The sequence below is a fragment of the Myripristis murdjan genome, chromosome 10 (genome assembly GCF_902150065.1).
Source record: "Myripristis murdjan chromosome 10, fMyrMur1.1, whole genome shotgun sequence".
NCBI classification, from domain to species: domain Eukaryota; kingdom Metazoa; phylum Chordata; class Actinopteri; order Holocentriformes; family Holocentridae; genus Myripristis; species Myripristis murdjan.
The window spans coordinates 6,357,578-6,378,375 of NC_043989.1; the positions used below are offsets into that span (position 1 = coordinate 6,357,578).

Below are 20,798 nucleotides of genomic sequence, written 5' to 3' on the forward strand. Positions count from 1 at the left end.
ATATATATAAATAATCAGCACTGTGTCTGTAAATTAGAACACAGCACATGTCTGTCTTGGCTTAAAGACAGATAAATATGGTTTAATTGTGTGAGAAATCGTCATACGTTATCACTGAATCTGCCACGACTCCTGGACTGTTAGACCCTTTACAAAAGAAGCAATCATGAACGGACTAGCATCTTATATGGAATCGTTGCACAGCAGAAAAAAAAAATTACATATTTCACATACTGTAGTTGAACTCCAATACCTCAGGGTTCATTTGCACTCCTACATCGCCCTAACAATCAAATCCTTGTCATTAAAATATAAAAAAAGAGCTTGTGTGTCTGACCCAGACCATGTGCACAGAAGCAGGAATGAAACTGACACACCTCTTCTCCACGAGCGTTAATTCAAACTGAAGCTGGGCCCCAGTGTCGCCTGTCTGCAGAAGGATTGTGTGACAAAAGCACAAATGACCCTGCCATCATCACCCATTTATCACATGAAAGCTTAGCTAATTACATTTTGCGTGGTAAAATAACATGGTTCAGTTTGGAGTTCAGGTGAGACCAGAACATCTTTTGTTTAAGTCTGGTGAGGTTTAGGCAACTAAAACTTGCTGGGCATATGAGAAAGTGTGTGTGTGTGTGTGTGTGTGTGTGTGCGCGTGCATGCTGTGCCATCTCCAGTCTTTCAGAGCTCCCTCATGGTTAAGTTGGAACACTCAAATCAACCTGTCAGTGAAATCCCACGTCTCCAGATAGCATGTCTGCTCCTCACATCTGTTTCAGTCCAATAAAACCAGAGCAGAGCGCCGTTAAACTCCCAAGTTTGATGGGTTTTCTCCAGACCGGTGCCTCTCCGAGCTCTCAGTGGTTGGAATTTGGAATGACATTTATGGTATGATTGAGGCCGAAAAACAGCCTCAGAAACAGAAAGTACTGATATCTGAGTGTTCGCTTAAGTGGGTTTGGGTTCGTCCCACATTACGTCATGTGCTACTGATGGCTGACTAAGGCAGACACAGACCTGTCATTGTTGTTGTCTCTGTTTTGGACTTATTTTCGTGTCTTGTTGCATGACTGTGTGTGCTATACGTGTGTTTTGTTTCATCTGTTCATGCGTGCATGTTTATCTTTAATTTATACATGCATGTGTTGCACACAATATGCATCTGTATGTCCTCAGGTGTGTGTTTTTTGTGTGTTTGTGTCTGGAGGATTATTTCTGTGTGTGTTTGTGTATTTCCACGCTTTGTATTTTCTGTAGGTGTCATATTTATCCCTGACTATGCGCTGGTGTGTCTGCATGTGTGTGCAGCATGTTTTATGTGTTTGTATGTGTGTGTGTGTGTGTGTTATATGTGCTTGTTTGTATGGATGCAAGCACCTGTGTTTTCTGTGAGCATTCATCAATGTGTTTGTGAGCATTTGTGGAGGCGTGTATGAGCTCCTGTGCATGCATTCGTGTGTGTGTATGTATGTGTGTGTGTGTGTGTGTGTGTGTGTGTGTGTGTGTGTTCATGCATGTGCCTCGCTGTGTATGTTGTGTACATGACTGGCAGTTTGCTGGTGCTGCAAAACATGTCATGTGTATCAACCAAATCAGATTAAATCTAGTGTGTGAGTCACCAGCGCACATCCATCAGAGTGTGTCAAGCTGTCACCCAGGAGAGGAGGCGGCGGAATAAAAAGGGGAAGCTGGGGGTCTAAGGGCCAGAGTCCACCAGATGTGGTTTTTAATCTGGCACTCAGGCACGTGTGTGCTGGATCCAGATTACGCTTGACGTGGTCAGTGCACCATCGAGGAATTATAAGTACAAAAATATGGATAAAAACTCATGCACGCTCAGTTTTGTCTGTACATTTTGGTGCCTGTCAAACACACACCTCCACACAGACACAGTCACGCTGCCAGCATCACACCGCCCCGCGTGTTTATCGACACTTTCTCACAGAGTACCTATCAGTTCCCTCCTCTCTGTAGCCTACGTGCTGCAAACTGGAACGGATCAGAGCCACGAAGCCATGAAGTGCACACACTGTACACGGACTGTCTGGAAACAAGCGTCTGGCTCCTCGGTGAGTAGCCCGTTGGATCGAACATGAGTCGGCCATTATGGTTTCTGCTCCTAGAACGCCAGCCGTGCTGCGAATGTGTGCCAGGACTGGGCAGCCATGTTTCATGAGGGACCTGCAGCAGGTGGTTCTGCTGATTAACATACCTGCAACAATGATTGGCTGGACTGAAAACCTGCAGTCTTTAAAGTCATGATGGCGAATGATGAAGACTTAACTCCAATGAGCTGAAACACATTGGTAGCCTATTTTTAACATGTTTTTAAATGATAGGCATCATCAATTAAAGGCATTTCTTTGCATGCAACATGGGGTGCCTTGGAGCTTTTATTTTTGGTGTGTGCTAGGTGTGCAGGTCTATGCCAAAGAGAAAAAAAAACCCTTCTGATTCTTCTTGTTTTGTTTTTGTAACATCATTATGGCACATGTGTGAGAACCAGATTTGCCCGTATGGAAAACGAGAAGAAATCCCGATTGATCTGGTTGTGTGAGGAATTTACAGAATCACTGATCTGAGATCAAAGACCACCAACAGCCAATGAGAGTCAAGCTTACAGTGACAAAAAGTGAAATCAAGCACGAGTATTTGTCAGGAAAGTGTCATGTGAACAGGATTGAGAGACAAACCTGTGTTGTTAGTATATTAGTATTTAAGGCTTTACGATGCATGCAATTTAGGTTTCTTTCCTCCTAACCCACAAGAGGGAGCAAGAGGGTAGAGAGGAGTGGCTGTCAAATCAATCTAATTTAAGTAAGACACTACAAAAAGTCCAGTAATGTTCTCTTACTTTTGATTACTAAATCCAGGAAAAGATGGATTATTGATTTAGTGCCAAAACATATTGTGAGCTGAATGCATGCAATTACATGTGGAGAAAACACTCAGGATTATGGAGGTATTATGAAACACATCTGTACTAACTAGCAGATCTGCTCAGTGGAGGACAGACCTCATCTAAGGATCTTCGCCCAGCCTTTCAGATCATGCACATATTAAAATCAGCTGAAGCACCTGCACTGGCTGCGTCCAGGTGAGGTGGTTGAGGTGAGGTGCAACTCGGTCTGTAGCTGCATTTGTGTTTGTCCTTGTTGCATCTCTTGGCTGGTTTGTGTGAAAACTCTTCCTTGGCCTTTCTGCAAAGATTCATGTAAACCTGCTGAGAACTTTTTGAGATGTCTTTCTCACAGGCAGACAAACAGACACAGCAATTGCATAACTAATTACATAATTAACAATTTAAAGATATGTATGGTACAGGATCTCTAATCCCTTTAAGATTAGAATGGGTGTAACTTATAGACACCCTGGTATGAGCAGGAATTCGCTGTTAGAACGGATTAAACAGGGCCAAAAACAGTTTGTAAAGTTATCACCTTCCTTACAAACAGCTGTTTTCTGTGTGGCTGAAACTCTTACAGCATGATTTTGGCAAATTAGGATTTTTTTTTTTTCTCTCCCTTATCTCCTGAAGGAAAGGAGCTGCACCTCACTAATGGGGCCTGATCTTATTTGCACCACAGGATCATAAAGTTTAACACGCTGACATATTTCACTCATCACTGTCACTATGCTATTTATGTATTTATGGTTTATTTGATAGCCACCTATACAATGTACATAGGCAAAGTGAAAAGAGCTGTCAAATGCAAGTGTCATAGTGTTTGTGGTGGATGATAATGTGCAACACCTATCTCAAAAAGGGCTTTTGTAAAAATGAGAGATTAGAAAAATACTAAAATTGTATGAAAAATAATCGATGGTAAACTGATTACAGCAAAGATACAAGAAAACACACATTTAGTAGTAACATAACTGCAAAAAAAAAAAAAAAAATAGAAATGGACAGTTGTAAACAGAGAGGAAAATGGGATTTTGTGATCTCTGAAAAAAAAAAAGTTTTACAGTTTGATAGAAAATTGCAACTGATTATGTTTTTATTCCTTATCATAAAAAATAAATAAATTTAAAAAATCAGACTGCATGTGTACTTACACTGGGTCACTTTATTTATTTATTTTTTCTATCGTTGCCTTCTGTTACCATCTAGTGGATTATGAATGAAACACCAGTGCTCCGTGATTGGTTGAATTTGCGATGTGCTTGTCTCTCATTGGTCACAATTTTATACCATCTCTAAAAATCACCCGTGTTAAAACGAGCTGAGCTCAAAGGTTCCTCCGGGGCGATGTAATTGGAAGTTTTCAAGTCAATTTACTCCACCGTCGCAGCAGATGTTTATTTTGCTGGTGTGACTTAATTTAAAAATTGAAGAGTTCATTTGCAAAAACAGATAAAAGCCATCCTTAAAATGAATACACCTTTTTCACTGATACTGCTTGTAGTACACACACACATATATACACACACACACACACACAAAGCATGATTTAGGATAATAAACATTATGCCAGGCTAAATAAACATATAAAAAATAGAAATAAATATAAAGTAAATTCTAATAAAATTCAAAAAAGTTTGAAAAGGTTTAATAAATTCAAATGGATATATCTGTTTTCGCAAATGAACTCTTCAAATACACCGCAGCAAAAATATATCTCATATTGTGAGGCGCGTAGGAAAAAAAAGTTGCAGCGCTACGTGGTTTCTACCCGAACAACAACAGAGGAGGGACCGGCTAGCAGTTACAGAGTTAGAAAGAACAACAACAGTCATGACAGTTTCTTGTCGAGGCCGTTTGTCCAAAATGGGAAAGTTGAACTTTGCAGCATTTGTGAGCACAACCCTGGTGTTTGTTCTGCTTCAGTTTCGCTCCGTCCGCGGCGACATAACGGACGGAAACGCGGAGCATCTGAAGAGGGAGCACTCGCTCATGAAGCCGTACCAGGGTGAGGCGGCTAGCTCGGCGGCTAACCTGCTGGTTTCCTGACTTTTCCGTGTCTCTTTGCTCTTCTGTTTCAAGTTATTCCGCGACTCACACTGGGTTTTTTTTTTTGGCTGATTACAAACTCCCTTGTCACAATTCAAACTTATAAATGACTTCAGTTGAGTCGTTTTAGCTCCGGTTTGACGTTAGCAGCGGAGGCTAGTGGCTGAAAAAGTTGAGTTTAGTTGCAGGGAGAGGAAAATAGCGTGTTCCCTCTGCGTTTGAGACTCTTAACTTGCAAATTTACTAACATTTTTTCCATCAATTGGAAGCAATTTGACCTAATAATAATAATAAACCGCCAAACATGATAATAAAAACTGTTACGCAAGTTTATGAGCTAGGTAATGTGTATATCCTGTTGACTACCTGAGTATCCTTGTAAGTAAAACGTAACCTCCCCTTAAAGTCCCTTAACCACCTCTTACACATCAAAATTCATGTGGGAAACATGTTTTTCCATCCTCTCTTACATCTACAGCTGTGGTTGTTTTCTGTCAAGGCCCTAAAGCAGATGGGAGGTTTTAGATGATCACAAATGGCATGTTATAGTTGCTCAGTGTCATCCAAAAAACTAAAGAAACTGGGTGTAAATGTTGATAATAACAATAATAATAATAATAATGATAATAATAATAATAATGTTTTAGCTTGGGGACAAATTGACCCCCCAAAAAACACTAATGCATACAGAATGTGTCCAGGACATTGAAAACATGTCATCATTATCATTTATGTTTACTCACTTGTAATCGTTAAAGTAGGAGAAGTCATTAAATACGAAGCAAAGACAAAAAACCTAAGTTAAACATGCATTTAGAGCTGTTAAATGTTGAATTGGGTCAAACTGACCTCAAAGATAAGAGGAAGGTTAACATAAAAAACTTCATGATTATTCCAAGCCACTTTAAGATAAGATAAGATAAGATAAGATATTCCTTTATTAGTCCCACGGTGGGGAAATTTCACGTATTACAGCAGCAAAGTGGATAGCAAGATATGAAGCATAATTTACACTATAAACAGTGTATACAGATAATAAGTACCAATGAGCAATATAAACATTACAAACAAGGAATGTAGAAAAATACTATATGACTATATTTACTATATTTACATTCCTATTTCTGCTTTATTTAACTTAAGGAAGTGGATTCTGGCAATTTGGTGTGCTCACTTATCTCACTTTTAAACCTGACACTGTACAGATCATAGCAAAGTTAGAAACTTACACTAATCGTTAGAGCGAGCAGGTAAATTTGATAATCATCTGATCCATCAAGAAGCTCTGGATTACAGTATAATCCCAGTTTCCAGGTCCTGTCTTGGTGTAATTTATAGAATATTATGGGCTGAACAGGTGAACCACGGCTGCGTATCGTTCACAAATGTTCAGTACCAGTACCAACACCTTGACTTCAATACTGGGTCCTGAATGATAGAGTTTTTGATAGCAATTTTATAAAATATCATTATAAAATTAATTCTATAACATTTCTGGGTGCAATTTAGTGTTTTTTCCTGCAAGCCTCTACAACATGTAACATTAGACAGCCAATCACCAGCATTATCCGATCTTGGTACAAGCATGCTGCACGCTCATTTGCTCACTGAGATTTGATCCTCAGGTATTGAAATTTGGTTCTGTATGACTTCCGCTACCAAATTTCGGCGCCATGGCATCTTTCGATATTGGGCAGACATGAAGGAGTTTGGTCAGTGCTATAAAAGCATCTAAGTTTGGTATCCAGCCTGACATGAACTCCATGTAAAGACTGGAGTTTAGGTGATTTTAAAGGCTGCAGGGTGGATTGTATCTTTCCTGAATTTACCACTGCAGCCCATGGATTCAATAAGTGTGTTGAGTGAAGGTGCAAGCTACCAGGCCATGTGTAGCCAGCCTGAAAACCAGCTACAGACTGAACGCGTACTGAAAAGGCTGGTGTGGTTGTGTGGATGTCATTTCTTCATTCTTGTGTGTCACATGTTTGTTTTCTAGGTGTTGGCAGCAGCCCCTCCAGTCAGTGGGACTTCTGGGGAAGCACGCTGGTCACGAGCTCCTACATCCGACTCACCCCTGACGAGAGGAGCAAACAGGGATCCATCTGGAACACTGTGGTTAGGAAGCATCATAAAACTGTCTTAAAATCACTTGGGCTTGCATGTGGTGTTGTTTCTTATTTCTGTCTGAAGCTGTGACTTCCCAGCTTGGAGTGTACTTGTTTTCCTTTAAAGCCACGCCCTGCACTTCCTGGTTGTCTTGACACTTTTTCAACCTCAGACGTACGCTGAGTAAATGAAGTTTTACTACTACTTTCTGTTTGTAAGGAAGAGAGTGGCCTGTATGCTCTTTATAGAAATGAAGTTGTTTAAAGTCATCTTTGTTGTCGGTAAAAATGCATACCTTGTAGAACATGACTTGGCATGTTTTCTAACTGATTAGTGAGGATTTATAACAACAAAATGGCAGCATATAAAATTCATTTGCCCTGCCACCATAGTAATATGGTGTGTTATGACTGAAGAACATGAGGGAATAACAAGTAACCTGTAAAAGTGTGCTTTTTATTACTTAATTATTACTATTATTTATTGTTAGTACATGATAATTACGACATGAAAATGTGATGCCAACAGATCTGTTTTTGAAATGCTTCTGCTACTTTAAGGTTGTGAAAAAATGAACAATAGCACTCAGATCTCTTTTAAAGGAATGTTAAATTTGAGGAAGAAATCTCTGTTGGCCCATTATGATTCCTTTTCTCCCACACACCCCTTTTTGGAAAGACTTAATATTACCTCTCTTGCAGCCTTGTTACCTGAAGGACTGGGAGATGCACGTGCAGTTTAAAGTTCACGGGTCAGGAAAGAAGAATCTCCATGGTGACGGCATCGCCATCTGGTACACGAAAGACAGACTGCATCCAGGTAGTGATGATGCACAGGGTCACTGATGGATGAGTTTGGTGATGGCAGTTTTCACTGGTAGCCATGCTGGCACCACTGATCTCTTATGTGGCCTTACACTGCTAAGTAACTTTAAATTCTATTGAAGTTGCTATTTAGAAATTTAAATATTGCTTCCAATTATTTTGTGGAGGATATTATTAAACTCAATTTAGTTGTAGATAAGTGGCAGCAACATGGCACCCAAAGTAAAACGTTGCCTGGCTCTTTTCTTACCAGTGGCTCTTCTGATTTGTTTTCAACATCTCAGCGCTCTGCCTCTGTGTTTTGCTCAGACAGGCATTTCAGTGAAATGAGCTCTCTAAGAATTTTGCAGCATGTGACATTTTGTGAAATGACATTCCTCGCAATACTTCTGGATGTCTTTCTTTGATTACATATAGAAAGTCAAAAGGACTTTTCAAAGCATCAGCGTGCTACAGACACAGAGTGAAACAAACAGATGCTCATGTATTTAGTAATCAGGTGGAGAGGAGTTCCGGGCTCATTCCTGTATAAGGCTTTCATTTGTCTCGACAGTAAAAATGTAATGTAATCTAATGATAAAAAACTGTTAAAACAAGCGTTCACAAATAGAGTATTAATTCTGGATTTGATTTTTGTACAAGTCACGAATTCTGGTGGTATGCCGAATTTCTGGCCTAGAAATACATTTACTCGTTGGAAAAAAACTTTTAAATTTATTCAAAGCAAGCAAATCTCTGGCATTAGTATTTCATCTCCCTGATATGAATAACTTTTGCAAATGAAATTTAAAAAGCTGTGTCCTCTTGTACTGCAGCTTCCATTACAGATGAGTCACTGTATAACACGAAAACAGAGAATGAACGCTGATTTTTGCTTGAACATTGTAGAGCTCAGGGGTGTTCTTTGCAAAACAGGGCTGTCCACACAGGGGAATATAAACCCAAAGAGTTTCTTACGATACTTAATATGATTCTTTGGATTTACATTTCACTCTGATGCATCTGTCCCTGTTGCACAGCCCTGTTCTGAATTGAAATGCCTTGAGAGCGGTTGTTGTGCTCTTGGCGAGTTGATAGTCACTCAACGTCATATTCGCTCCTCATCAGTAAGCTTCGCTCACCATGTTTACATGTCAGCATCTTAACATCCCAGCATGCTCACATCACTGCTGACCACCGAAAAGTGTCTTGAGTTGTCTGCTCATGTCTCACCCCACCTCTGCCTCCATCCTAGGCCCTGTGTTTGGAAACCAAGATCATTTTGTTGGCCTGGCTATTTTTTTGGATACCTTCCGCAATGACCTCCATGGAATGGATGTAAGTGTGTTGTGTGCTGGTGGAGGCGAGTGACTGGCTTGTTTCTTTGCAGGGCCCGTGTTTTCCAACAATGCTCTCTTCCACGGGCTGGCCGTTTTTATAGACACTTATTCTAATGATGACGCGACGGACGTGAGTGGTTGCCCAGGACTTAATTGTCTGCATGTTTTCTCGATGTACATTGATCTGTGAGATTTCACGTATTTTCATTTTGGTTCGGCATGTTGTCAGTAAATCCAGCATGTTTCACTGGGAAAAATCCACAAAACTTTTGCCTTATTTTCATATTTCTTTATCTATTTATTTTCCACCATAAAAAAGACCTTTAGTCACTCATGCATTATTAAGCATGAGGTACCCTGACAAAGGTAGATTGCTGTTCAAAAGTTAAATATCTTAAGGAATATTTGTTTTTATTTCATAAGGACAAGTCTTGTGACCTAGGCCATGTTCACACCACATCAGTCGAGTTTTTGTCTTCCCACTTGTGACTCTGGCCATGTCCACACTAATCAAGGTCAATTGAAAAATGTTGTTTTGGTGTTCCCTTCCCGCAGCACCACACGCGCATTTTCAGGCTGTTTTCCAAAAGCCTGCCATTCAGACTGAAATACTCCAAAATGCTTAAGAATCCAATATCACTTCCCATTTTCCCCTTGTACATGTTCAAATTCAAACACTTTGGAAAGTATTTTCAAAAAGCAGGAAAACTCTGGCTTAGTATTTGATGGAAGGCCAAAATGGAGAGAAACGGGAGTTTGCACATTTACCCAGCTTAGTGTGGACATTTCTTGAGATTTGGTCTTTTCTATTAAGTGTTAACGGGGAAAAGCTGGGCCATGTGCCACAAACTGAATAAAACGGCTTTCAATTTACATGCAACTTGTATGGATATGTTTCAGTTGGAACTTGTCAGAGTTGCCATGACAATAAGTAAATCTGTCACTCACCTCAGGCAGTTGGCACACTTTTGTCAGCCTTGCTGAGCAACATTAACACACAGGACGGTAACTCACAACAACAGAAAGAATGACAAATAACTCACTAGACTGGTATTTACTGGCTGGTAAATGCATACTGCAAAACAAGCAGGAAAAGAATATCATCCATCACCCAAAACATCAGATATGAGCAGCAGTTTGAAATTCTGAAAGCCTGAAGTGTGAATGTCACCATTTGTGTGTTCAAAACATAAACAGAGATGACCAAAAACATACCGTGTGAACTTTATATGGTACATTGTGATTTTTTTTTTTTTTTTTTTTTTTTGGTATGTCATATTCATTGTCTCTTATGTTAGGACACGCTCACAGTATTTCCTTTTTCTTTTTCTTGCTGTCAGCAGCGCAGCTTCCCCTACATCTCAGCCATGGTGAACAACGGCACGGTGGGCTACGACCACGGCAAAGACGGCCGCTCGTCGGAGCTGGGAGGCTGCTCGGCCGAGATCAGGAACAGGGAACACGACACGTACCTCGCCATCCGCTACTCCAAAGGAAGACTCACTGTGAGTTACCATGCTCCTTATGCTCACATTACAGTAAAAAAAGAGAGGGTAAGACCTGTCAGGACTTGTAACCAGGTTAATAGGAGCTCAAATGTCTGGAGGAAATTAATATAAAACTGAACAGTGAGGGATTTTTTTTTTTTTTTTTTTTTTTTTTTGTTGTTAAATGAAGGAAGCAAATCCAAACACAACTGTGAGTGGAATATAATCTGCATTTATTTGGTAGGAACAAAAGATAAAAGTAAAAAAGTTGCCTTCTTCAGACTCTCCTCAGATTTTCATGTAGTGATATTTTTTACTGTTTTAATATATATATATTTTTTTATTTTATTCTTGCCCTCCAAATAAAGACATATTACATTCTCGTCACATCCCCCCACATTGACTAATGAACTTCCTGCAGGAAACTGTAACTTCATCATTACACACTGTATCTGTTTTGTGTTTTTTAAAAAAAAAAATGCCTTGAGATGACTCAAAATAACAAAGTAACAATATGCTTCACTCTTCATACCAAGAATATTCTTTCTTATTGTTCTTTTTCATCGCCAAATGGTCTTTAAAATCTTAAATTCTACAAAAAATTTTTAGACATCACTTTGTGTTGCCTGGTTCCTTGGGCAGTATTATATTGTCAGGTGTAGCGATTTCTAGTGCATCTTAAGTAAGAAAAAAATTACTAACATTTAATTTCATACGAATTGATTAACCACGTCAAAATATGCATGCATTTGCCTTATAATTTATGCATTTCTTGTAGATCATGGTTGATGTGGATGATAAGAATGAATGGAAGGAATGCATCGACATCGCAGGTGTTCGCCTTCCCACTGGCTATTACTTTGGTGCCTCTGCAGCTACAGGAGATCTGTCTGGTAGGTGGAAAGAGCAGAACTGCACAATAATAATCTCCCAAAAAAAAAAAAAAAAAATAAATAAATGTTTACATCTGCAATCTCCACGTTTCCAATGGTTGAATTACATTTTCAGTGCGTTACGAGGGCCATTTTATTCCATTTTGACAAGCTATTACAGTTGTGATGGGGAATATTGTTTCAGACCGTCGAGGTACTCTGCTGCCATGCAGAATCCCTGGAATACAAATGAAGCTGCCACTTGTGCAAAAAGTGTTATTATAATCCACCCGAGTAAATCCTGAGCACTTGTTTCTCATTCAGCCCCAACCGCTCAACAATCACACACAATTGTAACTGTCTTGTAATATTCAAAATATTATTTTCTTTGTCAGCATTCTGCAGTCATAGAACACACTTAACAAAAGAGGAATTAATAGAGCAATAAAAACAGCTCATGTAAGTGTAGGATGGAATAGTACAACCCAAAATACATGGAATCAAACAATACAAAGGATACAAAGAACATGAAATGGCGTTTAGCTCATCGACCAGCCAGGAGAAATAAGAATTTGAGAATAAATGCATTTTGAGCTCAGATTTGAGAGCAGGAATTGTTATAGGAAGAGTATTCCATCAGTCAACACAGCTCATAGCAGATTACGTGATCATAATGGGCATAAAGATGCACTGATATTTATTACTGTTTAGCAGCGGTTTGTGAGCCAACAGATGAAGTTACACAGAAGCAACTTCTCACATCATGGGATGACACTCATTTTCATACAAAGACAATTCATTATTTTGGTTAAATTTAAATAAACTTTGGCTATATTTTATCAATTTCATGCCTCACTGAAGCTGACAAAATGGTTTTTACCACACCATGAAGTTGTATAGTATGCAGCTATAGGCGAGCCATAGTGGAGTAGTAACTGACCTCTAGTCTCTGTGGCTGAATTTGGCTCTTGAAAACAGTTCAGAAACTTTATCAGTCTTCACTTCCTAACTGTTGTGGCCTTGTGTCCCAGACAACCACGACATCATCTCCATGAAGCTCTACCAGCTGATGGTGGAGCATACGGCTGAGGAGGAGAACCTGGACTGGACCAAGATCGAGCCCAGCGTCAACCTCCTCAAGTCTCCCAAAGGTAGGTTCAGCTCTGTCACGCTTCCACCGCTCCACTGGTGTTCTCCGACCACATTTTATTTTTCAGTCCTCTCACCATCAATCCTTCACCTCATGGTTAAATTGCGCAAAATTGGATTCTGTGGCATTCCACGTACTTGTAACTTGCAATAAAAACACACGTAGAAGGCATCGCCGTTGGTACTCAAACAAATGAAAAAGCAAAGATGGCCGCCGTTTGATTACGGGATTAAATATTCATAGTATCCTGATAGAATTCACCCAAAGGCAGCATCTCTTAGAAAAAGATTAAACGACTTAATTAAATGCCTCTTTCAAAGAAGAACAATAAAAAAAAACTCTAGCCGGCATTTTTTGCCCCCTTGGCCCTCATCCTTGTCAAGAAAGACAACATGCACCTTTCAATTTGAACATTTGAATTGGAGTTACTTCGTGTTGCCGTGACAACAAGGATATCCTCCTGAGATTGTCATGATGTACTTATTTATTTATTTGTTTTTGAGAACTATTAGATTGGGAACATCCTCCAAGGAAATTAGTTGCAAGGGGGCGGTTTGAGCATAACCTCAATAAAGAAAAAAAAAATACACACATCTACTGACGTCTTAGAAAAATGCCAAGATATGCGAATTCTGCCACAAACCTTTTCTCTCTTTCACAGACAATATTGATGATCCTACTGGAAACTTCCGTGGCACGACCCTCACAGGTTGGAAGGTCTTCCTGCTCCTGCTGTGTTCTCTGCTGGGAATCGTCGTGTGTGCTGTGGTGGGTGCCGTAGTTTTCCAGAAAAGACAGGAGAGGAACAAGAGGTTTTACTGAGGAGAGAGAAAGAGAGAGAGAGAGGAAGAAGAACAAGAATCAGAGAGGTATTGGTCATGGAATGAACTGTTCCCAGACGGCAGATTCAACACATTCAATGTGAATTGTTTTTTCTAAAGATTGTACAAATGTTTATATCGTTGAAGCACTGCATTGAGAGCGAGTTGTGGAAACTTCTGATGTTGGTAAGAGGGTAAAGCCATGGTGCACGGCTCATTGGCAGCCACCATGAGTGATCCTGATCTATGCTGTTTTTAGGTTGTTTTTTTTTGTTTGTTTTTTTTTTTGCCCTTTTCTGTATTTTGTTTGCTTTCAGTTCAGGGTTGTTGGATTGTTGTCTTTTGCAAGCATTTAACTCTGAGTCATTCAAACGTCTTAGCAGATGAGTTTAGGCCTGTTGCCTAGAAAAAATCTCACCTTCTCAGCCTTTTTGCAGGTGCAAACGTATAAAATGGTGAACTCCGACTACAAATGATTGTTTTTATTTTTCAGGCTATTTTCTTTTATTAGAAGATGCAGGAAGGTTACACATATCCATTACTTTACAAAAAAAGACAGTACAAAGGCTGAAAACAAAATACATACAGTATTTGGTACATGTGAATTTTTTTTTTTCAATCCCATAAAATGTCAAAATAATTGTTATCCACTTGTTTGAATGATGATGTCTTTTGCCTCTCACAAAACCTCTTCTGAATCATAGGGTTCTGATTGGTATCCCTCAAACTTTTACATTTTTTGTTTTTTTTTTTGTTTTAATCTTTGTGCTTCAGCATAGGGAGGCGGGGTTTAGTTTCAGCAACTGTTGTGGTGTGTCGCCCTGCTTTGTGTTGAAAGACAGAGAGAAGCTGTTGTCACAATTAAATCAAGTAAATCTATGTAATAGATTTCTGACTTTGATACATCACAAATTTCAATATCTAAGCTTGCAATTCCTGATACGGTGTGATCTTTTTGGCTCCATGAAAACAAAACTTAAACCTCAGTGTTAGATAGAAAGGAGACGTTCACAATACAGTCTGTGAAAGTACTGAACGTTCGTAAAATAAAGTAAAATTGTGACAACACTGCAGACATCATACAGGGAAATGTGCCAGGTACATAAAGATGTCTACCTCTTGGTTCGGTCCATCACTGTTTTTTTAGATACGCTCCAAAATGTGAATTATCTAAGCAGCTGTGACAGCAGGGATAAAGACGGAGAAAAAGCTGGCTGCTCATTTGACAACAATGTGCTTCACAGTGGCTTCAGTCTAGTGCATTAACCTATGGACAAACAATGGACAGATGTGGTGTAGCTTTTCACTGCATGCCTGTGTGTTCCCCTTTTTAATGATCATCAGAATGTGCAAAGAATAGTCTGATTATTTGTTATTTGAATAAATAACATTGTGTTGCAGTATACAGTATTTTAGAAGGAACGGGTTGCAGCGCTAATGCAGGACAGATGTAGGACAAATGACTTTTGATGGATGCTACTGTAAGTGTACGATGATACCGAGAACTTACAAGTATTTCAGTAACATCTTAATTGCAGAACACATATTACCGTGGTGTTGCTGCACTTTACTTCCACATCACCTGTCAGTTAAACAGCGTGTGCGGTCCAGTGTCATGTTTTTCCCTGGATTTTCTAATGAAACTTGAGTTTCTGTTTTTCCTGTTCAGCCATGGTGGCTATCACTGCTCATGCTAAACGCCCGGTTCTTCTTTTTCTGTTTATTCCAAACAAACCTCTAACATAAAATGGTTTAGTGTTAGGAATTAGGTTGAAATGTTATATCAGTTAATGATAGAGAGTACCAAAAACAACCCACTATAAACACAAACGGTTTGTATTTTGTTACACCCTTCTGCAAGTGTGTTAGATACTAAGGACTATTAACACAAATCAGTATTATTGTACAGATTATACTACTTCTCCACAGGCTAATGCACTGGTGTAAAGCTTTTGCAAAGTGCTGCAGTGCAGTGAATTAGAAAAACAGAATGACCTTGAACCTGCAGGCTGAGACATCTTATGCACGTGGTTTTATTGCAGGGGGAGTGTGTGTGCGGAGAGTATCTTTTTTCTTTATTTCTTTCTTTTTTTCCGTGCATTCTTTGTTTTCAGTTTCCATTGCTGAGTCTCAACTGAATCTATGTGAGTGTGGTAGAGGTTTCCTCAGTTTCTATTTCTTAAGAACATGAGTAATATTTTAGCACCTGAGATGAAATACTAAAATAATTTTGATTTATGAGCGGTGGCAGACGGCTATCAGAGCCAATGATTGAGCTGTTAGTCTCAGACGTTTAAGGTAGTGGAGTTGTTAAGCCTTGAGGCGTGATCGATGGACGGCTCAAAGGCACATTTTCATTGACAATGTCATCTCTTTACTTTCTGTGGATATCGTGTCTTTTTCTTGCATTGCTGTTTTTGTTTTTTTTGTTGTTGTTTCTTTGCAGCTTCCATTTCTACAAAGCACTTGATCTGATCTGTCTTTACATGAGTATCTTGCAATGAAGGAGCATGTTAATTCTGAGGACTTGACAGTGACAAAGATGTACTTTCCATACCAGTGAAATAGTGCAGCCTTGTGTTTTTTTTTTTGTTTTGTTTTTTTTTCATTCAGGATATTTTTTTGTCACTGCTCTTGTGTTCTTGGAGCAGTTTTGCTGCATTTGTTCCTGCCACATCTGTAACAATTTGGTGTGAGAGTCAAAGTCAGCTCCTGTTGCCTTAAAGTAATTAACGTCATTAAACGAGTCACTCATGGCTCCAAGGCAGCAGCTGCTTCACAGCGGATGATTATCTAGATTGTTTAATTGAAAGTATGAACCATGCAACCCCACAATAGGGTCCAATCTGTGGATTATCGGCACATTTTCAGAAGCTGTCCCCAGAATATTTGGTCTTCACACCGAAATTGTTGCAGTATGTGTCAGGGAAGCACTTACAAAGTTTTTAACTGGCCTTTTTTCTGTCCATTTCTGGTTGGTTCAAGCTGTTTTTTCTGTTAGACCTGATTTTTTTTTTTTCATCATTGTTCATTATGTCGGTTGATTTTTGACAAAGATCTCCTCAAACTGTTTGACTGTAGAGGTAGTTTTGTCTTGGTTGTCCCGGTATGGCGGTCGTGTTGGGTCAGTGGACACTCCAGAGCCCCAAAAGCATTTGAACCATATCTTTTTCTCCACATTGATTGCTCATTCTGTAATGAGACATCAGTACAAAATTATGAATAATAAAAAATAAAAATCATACCTTCATACACTCCTGATGTTCTTTGGCTGCTGCTTTAGCACTTACTCACTTCCTGTCTGCGTGCTGCGGTTGTGCACAATAAATACTGAAAACTGAGGTGACGGACAACCTGGAAGTTAACAACATGTCTCTTTACTAATCAAGTGTCAATATATTGGAAATTTTCATTTTATTAGTGAGGTGTCCTTTGGCCTGCCGGGGCTGGATTGGAGAGCTGAGCGTCTTGATGAAGATACAAATAAAGATGGAAATAGCTCAATTAATCAATTGGCAAAAATCAAATTAGAACCCAGAAATAATCAGTGTGATGGGAAAATGGAAGGATCCTGTTTGACAATGGAGTTCCGCTTTAAAAACCTTTCTATATGCTAATACACAGCTCAGTGTGAATCGAAGTGACTGCATAACACTGCAGAATTCGCCCGCTTGGCAAACTGGCCCGTCCCAGAATGCAACTGTGCACTGTATACATGTGGACTGAGGGACTGTACTGCACCACCAGCTGCACAAGGCCACACTGTTAGACAGAAATGCATCTTATCGACCTACATCACAGCAGAGAAGAGCATCCCATCCCTACGAATCCAGATATAGAAGACCGGCCCTGTTGACCCAGATGAAATTCTGGTGTTGCTATGGTTACCGGCAGAAAATAAGGTCAAATCTGGTCCGTCCAGAAAAAGCAGGACTCTTTGATGACAGCCGAACCTTTGAACAAGATATACACAAGGCAGCTTATTGTCCACAACATTTATGCAGTTACCTGCGTTTGCCACTAGGGGGAGCCAGTCTGCCTACTGGAGCTTGTGTTAAGCAGGGAAGCACTAACTGGTGTTTTACGCAGGAACTGGCAGTGAGGATTGTCTCTGTGTCATTGATGTTTCTCCATCAGCACTCCCTCCTTTTAATTTTTGATGCTGAAATAAAATCCCGCCTTATTACCGTCTCTGTTCCATTCCCGCCTCTTCTCCTGCATCACCACTTTGATTTGCTTCATAAACTCAAGAAGTTATGAGTATGTCAGCATGTGTGTTAAATTGGATATTGATTTTTGGAAAACTTACCTACAGTGTAAATATATTCTTTGCTGGATAAAAATACACAAAAATATGATTGTGAACCAAGTCATTGTGAGGGACATAACATAAAGCAGACTGAAGCCTTTCCAAAAGTCCACACACACACAGCGTGAAAAAGTAAATACTTTTTTTTTTCCACGACTATCTCCTGCTCAAGGCTAATTGAAAGTTTTTTTTTCAGCGAGCTCTGCACCCAGTGAGAATGACTGCTGCCTCGTCTCTTTCAGCAGAACTCAATTACAAGCTGATTGCTTTATCAATGACGTGAAATGAACCTTGACAATGAAGCTTCAACCAGATGAAATAAAAATTCCTCACCTCTCACGTCATGTTGCCGCACAGGAGATGACATAAACCTGAAAGTGAGGTCCAGCTCATATATCTTATGCCATAAAAATGAGGGGAAACAAGTGTTTTTGGGTCAAATTGTCATTACTTGTGGAGTGGAAGTGGAAGATCTTTTGTTTTCATTGTGTAACAGGATTTAAACGACCAAAAACACAGACTTTTGCACTACCATCAAACAGAGACATGCTTCCCACTGGTTTACATGGTTGAATGATCCCTTCTTTCTAAATGTCCTGTCCTGAAGATCCTGTTTCAAAATTAAATACATCACAATAATGAAGGAAGATGCTCTCATTCATTTTAACTTTACGTCATACTGCACTGATTTCTTTTAAGGTTTGATTTAACCAAAATGCAAACAAGATATATAACTATAACAATATAACTATACAAGATATACAATGACTACTATGTGATTTAAGCAAATGTGACAAGCAGGAATAGAGTCAGGCAGATTTTAAAATGAAACAGTGCGGAGTCCAAAACAGCCAAAAGAAAACTCACTGTCCAATCACATCAGCTTTTGTGTCATATTTAGGACGGGCATGGAGTTTTTGATTTCCTCTCTTTTATTTCGATATCTGCACTTTTTTCGGAGAACGATGAAGATTCATCATTGGACTCATTGTAAAAAGGAAATTGTTTTTTAACCTTTGTTTACCCCGGGGAAGGTTTGCAAAGCGTCTCACTCTGACTCACACACTTCACTCTCACACACACACACACACCTTGATTATTTCATTTGTCACCTTTGTCAGCGGAGTCAGACGGGGGTGATGTTTTCTCCCATTCTGTTTGTTTGTTTGCGAGATTTTTCAGCAAGATATCTCCAAAAAGTTACGAGTGGATTTGCATGAAGCTTGGTGGAAAGGCTCATCATTGGTCATGGAAGAACCGATTCATTTTTAACACGGATTGGTTAAAGTGATTAGTGTGGCTTCACATGAAAATACATGTTCGGACAGATTCATGCAACATCATGACGACTTGGTGGAAAGGTGTGATAAGGAAGCACAGATTAGCTTTGCACTCTGATTGGACAGAGGAGGGTGTGGCGGTGGACATGTTGAATTTGCATCTATAACTATATAGTGTTGGAGGAGGTAGAGTATGTGCTCTACTACATGCTTTTTTTTTTCTAGTTTACACAGTAAAAATTGGACTGCACATGTCTGTTTTCCAGCACCTTCTTTCTTTGTATTCAGTTCAGGTCACCCACAGTGACATGTTTGGCTCAAAGGCACGTCGACGGCAGCTGTTATGGCAGGGGAAGAGCGTTTCCTGACTGATTTTCCCCGCCATGCCTCAGCTGTACCCATGAGGGAAATCATAGTAATAATGATAAGACATTCATCCTCCATCTTCACTCAGCTCATTTCCTTTTCCAAACACGAATTCTATCAGTTGCAGGAGGTTTTGTTCCATCTGTTCCCTTCTGAATGCTGTGACCTCTGACTTTACACCTGCTTGCTATCGCTCGCTGGCAATGTTGGTAATCAAGGAACGCAAGCTGATCCCGCCGAATCCTCTCCTGATAAGAGTTTAGCCGAATGCATAAAGGGTAAATGTATAAATACCCAGAACACTATCACGTAAACCTGATTTCTGCAAGGATTTCCATGAAAACAGCCACTGGCAAACAATACAAAGGGACTCTGAGCATTTATGTATTTGTGTGGTTGCATTATTTGTCTCCCATCTCTATCCTTTTCAATGAAGCCTGCAGGGAGAAAAAGTATGAAAGAAAAAAAAAAGAAAGAAAAATTGACGTCACAATTGACAACACTGACATGATTAACTCCATCGGTGTAATCTGAGTGCACACGACACATGGCTCCGTCATTTTGGATCATCTGCACTTAACTTTTCATTATTCCGTGCACACAGTTGCATAATTTATGGTAACAAATTGATTAACAGGCCCGTCGTTTAATAAAATGTGCTGACAATATTTAAAGTGTCCTCTTGGTTTATAAAAGAGTCTCGGAGAAGGAAATTAAAATGAGGCTGCAATTTATCACATCGCGGGCGTGACTGATTCAACAGCACAGGATGCATTTTGTCCCCCCATTTTGGATCATTTGTGCCCCTCGCTTTCATTATTTTGAGCAGGCGGTTTCTCGGTGCATGTGGACATGTTTGCACGTGGAAGCCTTTTCCCTTTTCCTTTTTACTGTCTGTCCTCAATTTGGCTCATTCAGCAAGTTTCAAAAGACGAGCCGCTGAGTTCAGCCACTTGCGGTGAGATGAATGTCAGTGGCACCGATTCATTCCCCTGATGTGGGCCATTATTTAAATTAAGATTAATGTGTTTAAATCAGTATATATATAATGAATAAGAGATTCATTGAACGAGTTTTACTTCATTTAGGGGCTGAATTATCACTCCTGACAGCGCTGTTCTTCAACACCACATTTTAGATAAGGGCCTGGCACTCTTGCACTGGCTCTGAATATTAAATTATTCTGTATGCATGTTTTATAGCTGAGGAGAACTGGGATTTCTTTAGTTACAGCGTGCTAAAATATGCCCCCATAACTTTACTATATTAGCAACCTGTTTGCACTCTGTACACGCAAATGCACAGGGTTT

At 39.6% G+C, this 20,798-nt stretch overlaps 1 protein-coding gene across 3 annotated transcripts; it reads left to right on the forward strand.

The window, feature by feature from the left end:
• The first annotated feature begins 4,700 nt into the window (after positions 1-4,700).
• lman2 (lectin, mannose-binding 2) lies at positions 4,701-17,719 on the forward strand. Of its 3 annotated transcripts, none has more exons than XM_030062137.1 (8): positions 4,701-4,913; positions 6,951-7,069; positions 7,762-7,879; positions 9,119-9,201; positions 10,544-10,708; positions 11,469-11,583; positions 12,594-12,713; positions 13,374-17,719. In XM_030062137.1, exons 1-8 carry the CDS (start codon positions 4,739-4,741, stop codon positions 13,532-13,534), a joined length of 1,056 nt encoding a protein of 351 aa, XP_029917997.1. In that variant the 5' UTR covers positions 4,701-4,738; the 3' UTR covers positions 13,535-17,719. The 3 variants fall into 3 exon arrangements, with proteins under 3 accessions (XP_029917997.1, XP_029917998.1, XP_029917999.1); XM_030062138.1 differs by having other exon boundaries at positions 10,547-10,708; XM_030062139.1 differs by lacking the exon at positions 9,119-9,201 and adding an exon at positions 9,254-9,333 and having other exon boundaries at positions 10,547-10,708.
• The last annotated feature ends 3,079 nt before the right edge of the window (positions 17,720-20,798 follow it).